The 13,883-nt window shown below is 53.5% G+C and overlaps 2 protein-coding genes across 2 annotated transcripts; both read left to right on the forward strand.

Annotated features, from left to right (window-relative positions):
* Positions 1 to 2,610: 2,610 nt before the first annotated feature.
* On the forward strand, positions 2,611 to 9,181 carry ahdc1 (AT hook, DNA binding motif, containing 1). Its single transcript, XM_084696017.1, has 5 exons — positions 2,611 to 2,676; positions 2,728 to 3,822; positions 3,975 to 5,752; positions 5,935 to 7,729; positions 7,964 to 9,181. Exons 1-4 carry the CDS (start codon positions 2,611 to 2,613, stop codon positions 7,715 to 7,717), a joined length of 4,722 nt encoding a protein of 1,573 aa, XP_084552143.1. The 3' UTR covers positions 7,718 to 7,729; positions 7,964 to 9,181.
* Positions 9,182 to 9,443: 262 nt separating this feature from the next.
* Positions 9,444 to 13,781, forward strand: LOC146295649 (putative methyltransferase-like protein 24). Its single transcript, XM_084695756.1, has 5 exons — positions 9,444 to 10,452; positions 11,414 to 11,506; positions 11,737 to 11,867; positions 12,207 to 12,471; positions 12,852 to 13,781. The coding sequence occupies exons 1-5, from the start codon at positions 10,168 to 10,170 to the stop codon at positions 13,170 to 13,172; spliced, it is 1,095 nt and encodes a 364-aa protein (XP_084551882.1). The 5' UTR covers positions 9,444 to 10,167; the 3' UTR covers positions 13,173 to 13,781.
* The last annotated feature ends 102 nt before the right edge of the window (positions 13,782 to 13,883 follow it).

A 13,883-nucleotide genomic window follows, 5' to 3' on the forward strand; every position in this document is an offset into this window, starting at 1 on the left:
TAGTAAACTATAACCCTATAACATTTTCAGATTTTGTTGTTGTTGGTTACAGGCGGACTTTCCTGATTGGATAAGACCGGCCTGTTCACCTTGCGTGTTTAGATGCAGTTCAGATGTACGATGTTTGATGTGTTTTTGTACCTCAGTGTCTGTTTGGTGTGTGCGTGCGTATGTTCCTGGAAAAAAGGAGAAGAAAGATTGAATGTGTGTACGTGTGTGTGTGTGTGTGTGTATGTGTGTGAGAGTCTTTAATTAAAGCTAGTGTTGGGAGGTTCTGCTCCATCCTGTCTCTCATACTACGGTCGGATAGAGCCTTAATTAATGAATGCTGTTAATTAGAGAGTGAGAGAACACGACAGAGAGAGGGAGGAGAAAAAATAGACCTGGAATAAGAGAGAATGAGAGAGAAGGATGGGGGAAGAAAGGATAGAGGTGGGGTTTGGCTCTGGAGACAGATAATATATATATATATATATATATATATATATATATATATATATATATATATATATATATGTGATTGTAGGAAAGATAAGGGATAAAGGATGGAGGGGTGGTGTGTGTGTTTCTGTGTGTGTGTTTGTCTGTGTGCAGTCTGTTACAGTCTATGGTTACGTAGTGTATGTATAGGTGTTTTTGGGTGGTGACTGTGGTGTGTGTGTGTGGGGGGGGGGGGGGGGGGGTGCATATGTGTCCCACTTGTGTTATCTAACACTGTTAAGGAATGGAGAGGCTGTTGTAGTATAGAATCCCCCCATCCCCCTCCTCCCCTCCCCTCCACTCCCCTCTCTCCTCTCCTCCCCTCCAATCCACTCCACTCCACTACACTCCCCCCACCTCCCCCACCTCCCCCTCCTCTCCCCACCTCCCCCTCCTCTCCCCCCTCCCCCTCCACTCCCCCCCTCCTCTCCCCCCCTCCCCCTCCACTCCCCCCCCTCCTGTCCCCCCCATCCCCCTTCTCTCCTCCCCTTACCACTCCCCCCCATCCCCCACCCACCCTCGGACTCCCTCCACAGTTTCTTCTTTCGAGCACAGTGTCAGCCCCACTCTCTCTCTCTTTCTCTCTCTTTCTCTCTCTTTCTCTCTCTCTTTCTCTCTCTCTCTTTCTCTCTGTCTCTTTGTCTCTCTCTCTCTCTGTCTCTGTCTCTGTCTCTCTCTCTGTCTCTCTCTCTCTCTCTCTCTCTGTCTCTCTCTCTCTCTGTCTCTCTCTCTGTCTCTCTCTTTCTCTGTCTCTCTCTCTCTCTGTCTCTCTCTCTCTCTTGTAATCAGGACCATATGCTGGGTAGAAGGAGGAGGCAGAGAAGCCTGACGATGGACAGTGTTGTGTTCAGTGTGTGGTGTGTTCAGTGTGTGGTGTGGTGTGTTCAGTGTGTGGTGTGGTGTGTTGAGTGTGTGGTGTGTTGTGTTCAGTGTGTGGTGTGTTGTGTTCAGTGTGTGGAGTGTTGTGTTCAGTGTGTGGTGTGTTGTGTTCAGTGTGTGGTGTGTTGTGTTCAGTGTGTGGTGTGTTGTGTTCAGTGTGTGGTGTCGTGTGTGCGTGTGCGTGCATGCCTGTGTCTCTATCTGGGAGTTACATAGCCTTGTCTTCAGTGTACTTTTTTTTGCCTCTTCTTTTGCCTCTGGTTCTTCTCCGCCAGGAGAAAAAAAGTAGTTCTTTCTTGCCATTCTTTACTTTACACTGCCTTGCTTCACATCTCTGTCTCTTTAATCTGTTAACCAAAATAGAGTAGGATTACTAAACAGCTCTTTTCTATCTCCCCCTAGTGGTAGATAGTCTTACGGTAGAGATAGATCAGCGCGTATGAGAAACAATGAAGATGTGTTTGTGAAGATCAGTGTGCACTGTCTCTATCCCTTGTTTGTGTGAGTGTGTTTGGGGGCTCATGATCCAGGTATAGGTGGATCTAGTGGCTTGGTTGTGGATTTATCCTTATGTGGCAGAGGAGGAGTGGAGAGAAGGGACTGCAGTGTTTGATTGTATCCCAACTTTAGTTGCAGCAACAAAACACCTTACGCTGTCCACAGTCTAATCCCACATGATTCCCTTGAAATAATTGCTTCATAACAGATCTCCTTTCCGGGTTATACCTTTCTCTCTCTCCCTCCTTCATTCAGAAGCCATGGACTGGTCAGCGGGGATGAGCAGAAGAGAGAGGGTTTAGTGTGTATGTGTTCTCCACTGCAGTACTACGGACCCAATGATATCCAGAAGAAGCCAGACACACGGACCTAAGGCTGGAACGAGTCCCAGACAGTCAAGGATCGAGCTGGACGTGAACGGTGAATGAAAGCAGTGTTGTGCAACAGCAGAGTTACAATGGAAACATGTTTTGTTCAACTCCCCCTTGAATTTCAATTTGAAAGAGAATTCAATCGGAATTCTCAAAGGCAATTTAAATCTTTCATCTTTTTATTTTTCCTTGTACTGTTGTCAACTCGTTGATCAAACTTTTAACTTTCTCCGTTTCTTTGCTTAGGTCCCTGAATCCTTCAGCGAGACAACTGTTATTTGGAAGAGCACGTAAACTCACGCGCATCGCGTCTGAACACGCTCCGCCTGCATCTCTCGTCCCCCGTTTGTGACATCACTGAGACGCGAGTGCCCTGCGTTGGATGAGCCACCTGACGGGGCGCCTGCGTTCGGGCGGGGCCTGTGGGGCGGCTCTGGAGGAGGGCGGGGCCTGTGGGGCGGCTCTGGAGGAGGGCGGGGCCTGTGGGGCGGCTCTGGAGGAGGGCGGGGCCTGTGGGGCGGCTCTGGAGGAGGGCGGGGCCTGTGGGGGGCCTCTGAAGGAGGACGAGGGCTGTGTGGGGGGACTGGAGGGGCCAGAGGGATGGACAGGGGAGGGGGGGCCCTTGGAGCCTGGCGACGGGGCCTTGGTGAACTATGACCTCCTCCCCCCCACCACCCTGGCCAACGGGCTGCATCGGACACTGGGCCTGAGCACCCGGAGACGAAGGCAGCTGGACACTCTCATGCACACCTACCCCGACACGCAGACACGCACACTCGCACAGACGCCTTTAGGCACGCAGGCTAACATGGACACAGCTGTCCACAGCAGACTCCCAAAGACAAAGGCGCTTTCGAAAACACACACGGACAGTCAGGCTGATGTCGTCACGCGCACGAGCCCCCCCGGGCAGCAGAGAGCCGCCCCTCCCTCTGACACCCGCACCTCGTCACCCCAAACCCAGCCCCTCCCACTCGTCAATCAGCCCCCCTCCACCAATCAGATGGCGGCCTCAGTTCCCTGCAGCCCGCCTCTCCCTCTCCCCTCAGCAGAGACAGACACGCTCCCAGGCTGCAGCCCCGTCCCTATTGGTCCGACGCCTCCAGGCCCCTCCCCTTTACCCGTAGAAGGTGAAAGGAAGTACGCTCTGCGCAGCTCCGGGCGCCCTCGGTTCCCCTGCCACCTCCGCAAGTCGTCCCGGCTTCGCCGCAACACGGAAGACGTGGAGAGGAGGGCGGGGAGAGACAGAGGAGACGAGGAGGCGGACGAGGAGGAGAGCGAGGAGAAGATCTGGAACGTTCCAAAAGAAGAGGAGGAGGAGGAGGTGGTGGTGTTGAGAGGAGCTGCAGAGGTTCCGTCCGCAGCCCCCACCGTCCCAGACACACCCGCTCTGCGCCCAGCCCCCCACCACGCCCCGGCACGCCCCTCCCCCCACTCCCTCCCAGGCCGCCTTCAGCCCAGTCCCATGCCCCGGCCTCGACCCCGGCCCCGGCCTCGACCCCAACCCCGACCTCTGCCAGCAGTTAAGAAGGTGGAACCGGTGGCTGTGGATGTCTCTCCCCCTCCCAAGAAAAGGCGTGGACGATTTGTCGGGGTGAGTCGAAGTTTACAGTCACACAAAGATACACAGATTTTTTTGGTTCATTCTTCATTTGAAAATTCCAAGTACGTTACACGTAGTACTTTGATGGTGTGGTTTAAACTAATCTCTGTGTTCGCTCCTCCCCCCACACACTTTTACCCAAGGTGAGGAAGATCGTGGTGAAGGTGGCTCGCATCCCTGTCAACCTCAGCCGACGACAGAAGAGCTACAAGATTTCCTCCATGGAGACGGTGACCGGGGCAGATAAGGGTGGAGTCGGGGGCGACCGGGGCCCGGAGGGTCCTGAGGGGGGCCCGGCGGTGGTGCGGGAGCCCACGGCCCTGCTCCGCATGAAGAACAACGGGAAGAGCGTGATGGTGATGTTCCCCCCCGGAGAGCTGCCAGTCATCCTCAAACGCCGGCGCGGACGTCCTCCCAAGCAGGCCGTGCCGGGAGCAGCGGACGCACGGAACAGCGGGAACGCCGTCGGGAACGCCGACCAGCCCAAGAAACCTCGGCGCAGGCGGCGGACCAAGCTCCCCTCCCCGCAGCCGTCGTACGTCAACGACACCAACGACGTCAAGGCCGAATACGGCGACGTGCTGTCCAAGCTGGCGTTCCTCAACCGCCAACCGCCCGCCACGGGCCGCAGCTCCCCGCCTCGGTGCTGGACGCCCAGCGAGCCCGACAGCTTCCACGCGCCCTTGGAAAACCCCGGAATCTCCACCCTGCTGCACCGGCTCACCGGCTTCCGCCGCAGAGGGGGGAGAGGAGGGGGGGTGGGCAGCCGGGGAGGGGGCGTGGGGGGCGGAGCGGGCGGCGCCGAAGGCTTCAAGAGCTCCTTCTGCGACTTCTTCGAGACCATCGGCAAGAAGCGGAAGCCGACCCCTCCGGGGGTGGAGCCCGGGTTGCCGCGGAAACGGGGCAAGGGCGCCGGTGGAGGGGCGGGAGGCCGAGGGGGCGGGGTTGTGGGGGACTGGGGGGTCGGGGAGAAGCCTGTCAGGAAGCGGCGCTCTCGTAAAAACGGGGCGTTCAAGGGCGAAGGGGCGGCGGGCGAAGGGGACTGGGCAAACGGGGGCGGGGGCTGGGGAGAGGAGGGCTTTGGGGAGAAGGAGAGGGGACCAGGGGGGTTCCAGAGCTGCGGTTCTCCCGGGAGGGGCTTCCTATCCTGCGAGGGGGGCCGAGGGGGGGTGTACGGAAGCCCAGGGAGCGGCAAAGTGGCCAGGGCTTCAGCAGAGGAGGCCCAGGGCTTGTTTGCTGGATACTTTCGCTCTCTGCTCGACTCAGACGACTCTTCAGACCTCCTGGACATCTCCATGTCCAGCCCTGCCTCCTCGCGACCTGATGCCCGCAAACCCCCCAACGCCGCGGGCTACGAGTCCTCCAGCCCAGCCCCCGGCCCCAGCTGGTCCCCAGCTTTCCCCAAGCGCAGCCCCAAAGGGCCCGGTCTGGACAGCCCTGCCCAGCCCCAGTGCTCCTCAGCCAGGCCTCCTTACAGCTACAGCCTGGCCCAGACCTCACCCACCACCTCCTCCTTCCCCAAGTCCACCCCTCCGTCCCTCTCTCTGTCCCGCTCCCCCAGCTCACCCCATCCCTCCTCCTATTGCCACTACCCCTCCAGCTACTCCTCCTCCTCACCTGGCGGGGGCAGTGTTGGCTCTCAGAGGCCCACGGACTGCAGCTTCTCCTATGGCGCAGGACACAGCAACACCAAGGCCACCCCTGTCGGCCAGGGTCAGATGGGTTATTCTAGCTACCAGGCTGCTTCCAAGCGGGGCTACAGCGGCTACCCCGGGTCGGCCCATTCCTCCCTTCTGCGGGGGGAGACAGCAGCACCAACATCTCCAGGGGCAGGCTACATGACCATGGCCAAGAACAGCTCCTTCCCCTGTTCTTCTTCCCCGGAAGGATACAGACACCCCTCCAATCAGTGGAACTACAGGTAAGCTTTGTCAAGAGCAGATGGCTGTTTTTTTTTTTTTTTTTTTTTGTGGTGTGCGTTGTTTCTAACAAAGACAGCTTGGAGAGTTGCACATTTCAGTATGTATACAGTTTACTGAATATGTTTTTGTTACAAGTCTGTGTATTTGTGTGTGTGTGTGTGTGGGGGGGGTTTGGTTTCAGGCAGGGGTATGCTAGCTGGGGAACAGATGGCTTCGGGCTTCAGTACAACAGCTACAATGAATATGCCGGCAGTTCTAATGAGTCTAAAGACATCCTGGACATTTCCAACTACACTCCCCAGAAGGCCAAGCGGCCCTCCTTCCCAGAGAGCCTATCGGAATCCTCCTCTGACTCCTCCCACCTGGGCTCAGCAGCCACTTGTGGAGGTTCTGGTTCAGGGGGCGGGATTTACAGGCAGAAGGAGCCTGTTCCTATTGGAGAAGCGGGCCAGTCCAGCCTATCCAGTCTGGAGAAGCTGATGATGGATTGGCACGAAAGTGCGGCTGGACCTTCCTACAACTGGAGCCAGAATGTACTTTTCCAGGGCGGAGGAAACAAGCAGGGCCGCGGGCGCCGGAAAAGGTCTGAACCTCAAGGGGAACGAGAGGGGGGGTCCGCTACAGCAGGCGGCCCTCCAGACTCGCCGTCCAGCCCTCTGTCGTCCCAGGGCCCGGGGCCCAAGCGCAGCGGAGTGGGGGGCCGGCAGCCGAGGGGATCCCGAGGAGGAGGGAGGGGGGGTCTGTCCCCGTGCCAACGAGAGCGCCCCCCGGCAGCCAAAGCCAAAGCCAAGGGGGCTTCTGGAGGGGGGGCCTCCGGAGGTTCCGGGCTGTTCCAGGAGGGGTTGGACTACTACAGCGGGGACAGCAGCAGCCTCTCCCCCCTGCCCACCTCTGCACCCCCCCACAGTTACCCCTCAGACCCCTGTGAGTACCCCTCCCCCTACTCCGCCCACCCCTCCACCCCCTCCTCTGATGAGCGCTACCCAGCCATCTTTCCTGGGGAATCCTCCCTCTCCCCCAGTATGTCCTCTTACCCCCCGAAACCCACTCCTCCACCCCCCCAGACCTACCACCCCGTGCCCACCAGGACCTTCTCTCCCTCTTGCTCCCCGTCACCACGGTTACCTCCCCACTGCGGAACAGCGTTGAGCCCCCCTCACCGCGCCCCCCCTAAAGACCCCCAGTACCCGCAGTACGACTCCCCCAACTACTGTGGCTCCCCCTACTGGTACGGACAGGCGTCGCATGGCGGCAGCCCGAGTCCTCACGCACACACCAGCACACACACTAACCCACACGCCAGTGCACACGTCAGTCCCCATGGTAACGCACACTCCAACCCGCATGCCAACTCACATTCAAACCCCAATCCTCACCCCAACACGCACCAACACCCCAACGCACAACCGCACGCCAACCTGAGCCCCCACACCAACCCTGCATCGAACCCCAACCATCCTTCTAACCCCCACTCGCATCCCAGCACCACCCTACATGGCAGCGTCACCAACCCTCACCACCACCCCCTCCACCCCAACAATCACCACCACCACCACGCCCAAACCCACCCCCATCCCCACCCCAACGCGCACGCCAACCCCCACCTCCATTCCAACCCCACCTCCAGCCTCCACACCCACCCCAACCCCCTACACTACGAAGAGCGCCCCCCTCCCTCCGGCATGCCACACCACAAACGAGACCTCGCCGCCCACATGACTTCAGGCTCCCGCCAGGCCCCACAGCCCCACCCTCACTCTCCCTACCCCTCTCCCCTCCACAAGCCCTCCCTGGAAGCCGGTTCTCACTCAGAGGACATGGGTTACTCCCCCCTGCCCCTCCACTCGTCCTCCTACCCAGGGATGCCCCCACGCTACCCCCCCCAGCCTGCGCGGGGTGGGGGGGTCCTCTGCCAGCTGCTGGACCCTCCGGCAGACGACAGCTTCAGCGTGACCAGCTTGTAGCTGTGGCTCCAGGTGCTGTGCTGTTCATTCCTCTGACACACACTACTAATGACTCTCTCAGGGTCAGTTCCTACTGCACTTTCTATGAAATATGCACACAATGCAGTCTCATTATGGAACAGCTTACCTTTTTGATGTCCTTTCTGATCCCAGTGTTGAACTCAAAATTCCTGAACTAATAATAATGTTTCTGTGACGACTGCTTGACCTTACTGATGAGACTCTCTTTGTTGTTTTTTTACACAGGTGCATTCAATGTCAAGCTTTTACAGATTTGTAAACTTTTTTTTAAAGTCTTTGTGAGAGACTTGGTGAAAGAGGAGAGTCTGCCAGTTTTGGACAGTCTAGCTTTAATGCTCCAGCAATGACAATCAAGAGCTCACAGCAACACACACACAGTAACACACAAACAGGCACACATGCACACATACATGCAGGCATGTGGGCTTCCAGACTGTAGGCCACAATGTTACAGTATAGTACAGGTTGTGCATTTGCATTGCATCCTGTACACATTCACGCACACACGCACACACACTACAAAAGCACGTATACACTCAGCTGGAAAGAGGGAGTGACCAGGAGGATCCTGTGGAGGGTTGACAGATGCTGATTGTCATATGGACACAGAAGTATGGACATGCCCCGCCCCTCAGAGTCTAGCTGTGCTGCTTGGAGGACTCCATTTCCCAGAAGGCTGTTTCATGGAACTTCACTGGTCCTCTCCAGGGGAACAGAATACTGGCGAATCTGGACTGCACCAAACCTCTCCTCCTCTCACTATCTCCCGCTCTCCTAACCCTCTCTTCTATCTTCCACTTGTCCCCCTGTTCCTCCTCTCCACCCTGACCGCCACAGAAACGTTGAACCAACCCACTGCCCTCAATCCACTTAGTCTGCCCCCCACACCCCTTCCTACTCTCGGTCCTCACCCCCTCCCTCCTTCCCCCCTCACTGTGTTGTGCCCTGTGAGAGGTGAGTACTTCCCAGTATCTGCTCTTGAAAAACCAGCATCTGTACATAGACTCCAACTCCAGCCGGGGACGGCGGGCCTACGACCTCTCACCCCCCAAACATGATATCAATGTTGCATTAACGTTCTACCATGGTTTTATGCTCCGGAGGGAAAGAATGCAGCATGGAGACCCGACATCCTGTGTATCGCTGTTTAAACTATAAAAGGAAAAAGACACATTTGGCGACCCCCAAAGAGATGTGTGTGTGTGTGTGTGTGTGCATCAATGTGTGTGTACGTGTGTGTGTGTCAGGGGTCAAAGTGGGTGAAGCTCTGATATTTAAGCTGAGGTGGGGCTTCTCTCCCTCTTTTCACTCTATCTCTTCTTTTTTCTGTTGTCTTGTGTTGTTTGGTGGGTTTTGTGATGAAAAGTTGTATATCTGTCTGTTACATATCATGTATCTGAGGTGCAAATATTTAAATACACATTCTGTTCTGGCCATTGTTAACCTGGTCTGGTCTACTGCTGCTTTAAGGGAGCCCTTTGTGTATGTGTGTGTGTGTGTGCCTGTGTGTGTGTGTGCCTGTGCGTGTGGGTGTGTGGATGTATGTGTGTGTGTGCGTCTAGCTTGGTATTCAGCTCCATGCTGTGGTGAGTTAAAGGAGTTCAGATAGGGACATGACTGGGAGGTTGGTATGGAGGGGAGGAGGGAGGGGTATGGGAAGAATGGAATAAAACGGTCCAGACTTGAAGATTGGAAAGGGAGGAATACAGCAACAACAACAAAAAGACAAGAACAAAGCATTAAATGAAAAACATAAACAAAAACTGAAAAACACACATTTACCTCCTAAAATGGAAAGGCATAAACACAAGGATCTGTTTCTGCACGGGTTGGAAGTCCAGGTGAAGATTCACAAGGCCATTCCTTCTGCCGTCTGCCGTCTTTCTAGATATCTGCAGCATGTGTGTGCAGCTGGAGGGACTGCAATGTTCTTATACTACTTTTATATCTTAAGTAGTTTGTCAACAGGCTAACTAAATAGGCCCAGGCGGAACTATGTTTACTCTGACATTCCACGGGTGGCTGCGCTCGATAAGACAGGATCTGGTAACAAAGAGTTTCAAATTCGTTAATTATTGTTAATGTGATTAAAACTAGATAAGTACAGACATCTTTTTTTCAAATGAAGCAATTATAAAATGTTTAACTGGATTCCACATTAACCTGCTTTAAAGATTAACTGACAGAAAAGTAAGACAAATTGTGTCAACAAGGCCACGGCCGGACTGGTTAAGGAATGCGCTGCGTCACCGCCTTCTGCAAGAACATAGAGAGAGGGAGCGAGAGGCTAAAGGGAGGGTGTCCAGCTGTTAATTTATTATTTTCAGAAAGTAGCTTTGCCCGAGTTTCCCAAGTAGTCAGTTGACTCTCACGGGACACCCACACTGGAGGCAGGGGCGCGAGATGATCCTCAGTGCAACCAAGGAGGCATGCCAGCCGGTGTGCGGCGCGTGCTCTATCGCGCGGGATTATTTTTAATCCCGCCGCTTCTGCTTGCTCTTCAATTCTTGGTCGGACTCAGTTTGCAGAAAATCCAACAAGATAGATACCTAGGGGATGAGGACAGGATCACCTTCTCTGTTATAAGTATCGAACCGGTGAGAAGCACGCGCAACCATGGAGTCATACTAGTCGGACCGGAGTTGCTAGAAGAAGACGAGGAGGAAAGGGGAAAGCGCTGGTACGAGGAGGAGAATGAGATGCCAATGAGCGAGGTGAGAGTTTTCAGCGTGCCCAAATTTTAAGATTCAAGAGCCATTCGGACACACACACACACACACACAAAGAGAACTGGCTGACCCAGTGTCTGTTTTCCTTCAGCATGGTCCATGTGTCTCTCTCTTTCCTACCCTTTTGACCCCATCTCTCTGCATTACCCCTAGGTGGCCCGAGGCTAGAGGGTTGTCAGCTGTGAATGTTTTTGGAAATGTCTCCTCCACTGTTTTCCTACTCTCCTCTGGTTTCTACTGCCTAGCACACCCTGTATCACCATCCTAGCCTTGTCTCCGTGGCTCACCTCTTTGATGTACATCTCTCTCTCTCTCTCTCTCTCTCTCTCTCTCTCTCTCTCTCTCTCTCTCTCTCTGTCTCTCTCTCGCTTTCTCTCTCACTCTTTCACTCACCCTTTCTTTTTTTCCTTTTCTCTTTGTCTCTTCAACTCCCCCCCCCTCCACCCCCCCCCCCACGCACACACACTCTCCCAGCTTTAGGCTCTGACTAAGTGTTGTGAGTCATCAACCCCCCCCCCCCCCCCGCCCTTTCAGGGTTGCCATGGTGATCACTGGGGTCTATAGGTGTCGCAGGGAGTGAGGGTGTGTGTGTGTACATATGTCTGTATGTGTGTGTGTGTGTGTGTGTGTGTACATGTGTCTGTATGTGTGTGTGTGTGTCAGCAGCAGGGCATGGTTCAAAGTCTGTGACCTGTGTATATCTTTAATAACAGGGGAGCAACTCTCTCTCTTACTCAAACCTCCCACCCCACCCATCCCCACACACACACACATTCTTGTCATTCTTCGGCATTATTTAAGTCCTTCTCTGACCTCCACTCCCACCCGAAACTCCAAGATGCCATACAGCAGACAGTTAAAGCACACCTGTGCAGGTATACCTATGTTGCAGTGATAGATATGGTGATTTATTAAGTCCCCAATCATGTTCCCGTGTGTGTGTCAGGATGCAGGTGAAGGGCTCCAGACATGGTCAGCAGGGAAGCCCTCCTTCATAGATGAGGTTGATCGCATCGTCACATACATTACAACACCTCAGGTAGTGTAAACACCACACACCTATCTGACTTAGATCCTCCAAATACCTGTGTGGCTCACTAAACCACACCTGACCAGTGTAACTTTGTTACATAACAAATAAGACTTTGATGTTTGTGCCAAACATCTTAGAGAACATGTGTACATGACTGTGCTATTTGACTTAATTCAGCATCACCAACCTCCGTTGGTACAGTACGTGACTAACCCCCTTCTCCGTTCCTCTCAAAGGTGAATTGTCCTCGGATGGTGTTTCCAGGAAAGTCCCCGGCTTCACAGGCCTCCAGACAACCATGGATTCTGTGTTCAGACAGTCGAGGCCTTCCAAAAGGAAATCCTGCCTGCGTAGCATACTCCTTCAGGTGTGTGTGTGTATGTGCGTGAGTGCGTGTTTTTAAGTGTGGGTGTGTGTTTAGGTGTGTATGTGTTTATTCCACTGGCAGGGATGAAATACATGCTAACAATGCAATGCATAATTAATCATGCATACAATAATCTCCACGCCCTCTCTCTGCACATCCCTCTCTCTCTCTCTCTCTCTCTCTCTCTCTCTCTCCCTCTCCCTCTCTCTCTCTCTCTCTCCCTCTCTCTCTCTCTCTCTCTCTCTCTCTCTCTCTCTCTCTCTCTCTCTCTCTCTCTCCCCCTCTCTCTCTCTCCCCCTCTGTCTCTCTCTCTCTCCCCCTCTCCCTCTCTCTCTGCAGCATGGATGGGAATGATGCTGAGTTCCTGGAGACTGTGTTAGGAGCTGGATGTGAGGTTCACCGGTTTGACCCCAGTCTGACCACATCAGGCAGTTTCCATAGCGACATGTTGGAGGGTGACCGAAGTGACAGGGGTGTAATCCAGCACCACCGGGCGTGGCTTGACTGGCGAAGTCCAAGGGGGCGTAGACAGAAGAAGAGGGGCATTCTGGGTAGTGGGTCTCGAACACTGGCGGATATCATGAAATCCCTCGGACATCAAATGGTAAACTGCACACACAGACACGCACACACACACGCACACACATTGTACAAGACGGACACACAGAGCACACACAGGTACCACGGTAACACATGAAGTATCACGCTGCATATATACAGACACACAAAGCATACTTACTTGTATGTTCCCATGGCAACAGGGCTCCGATCCATTCAAGGATGCCATGGCAACAGTGAGTCAGTGAATTGGTTACAGCTGCAGTTACATGCTCTAGCCACAAGAGGGAAGCTAAAAAAAATAAAAATGGACAGAGTTCATATGGCTCTTTTTGACAAGTTCAGGTAGAACATCCCATCATGTATCTCGCAGTCATCATGCATCATGTCAGACTGCAGCCTCTCTGGTCTATTCATTTTGTTTAGGTCCACTTCCTGTTCGCTGACCTGCTCAGTGCGGAATGGCGTGTCCTGCAAAACTGGGCGGAGCTCGGAACCCTCCAGAGCATTCGCAACTTGGTTGTCACGGTGCACATGCAGTGGGCCGGGTTCGAGGTGGGAGGGACCGATGCGGAGGTGGTCCGTTACTGGTTCAGCGTTCTACAGGAGCTCCACCTGGCAGGACTCCGTCTGGTGCACAGTTTTCCCGGGGAGGGAGACACAATCCTGAAACATAAAGTAACAAACGCACATAACTCCTACACTCTCAGCTGGGTCAACAGGAGACCTCTACACTCTGGGACATAAACATAGCAGTGTAGAGCCATAGCGGGCGTGGAATGTCTTGCTTCCTGTGTGAATAGTCTTGCTTCTTATCACCCTCTGGTGGAAAAGAGTATAATCACACATTCCCCCTAAACCCAGGACAATGTCATTGCTCATGGTTTTTCCATGTATTCATTTCAGTTTCAGAATAGAACTGTTGGCCTAGCTTCATTCCTATCCTTGTCCTGACCATTAATTGAACCATTATTTCAGAACCTAGGTTTCCAAATGATTTAATTCAGGACTAACCTTGCTCATTTGGCAGCTTTAGGTGAATCAAAGGTTGAATTTTGAAACCATTTCACAATCCTCACGTCTTCAGCTGTAAAGCACACCTTGGTAGTCCTACAGAAACACATGGACGATTGTTGCAAAGCTACTTTGTCAGTTAATTCTGATTTAATTAGACTTAAACATGACATTTTGATTATATTAAACCATATTGTTGAGTTTATTGTAGCATTCATTATGTGTGGAAACAACTGTTATAACCATCTATGAATATGTGGGACTTCTACAATGTAACTGCCTTTGATATGTCAATACTGTTTAATGTGTGTGCAATAAAACGTTTAAACCAAGAGATAATAATTTAAGCGTCAAACTTTTTCATGGCCTATGATCAAAGCTGGTATGCTGTCACTGATCCCAAAAAAGTATATTTTATTCAATAGACCAAAGTATTTGAACTAT

Source organism: Hypomesus nipponensis, chromosome 4 (genome assembly GCF_054491055.1).
Source record: "Hypomesus nipponensis isolate SF chromosome 4, ASM5449105v1, whole genome shotgun sequence".
NCBI lineage: Eukaryota > Metazoa > Chordata > Actinopteri > Osmeriformes > Osmeridae > Hypomesus > Hypomesus nipponensis.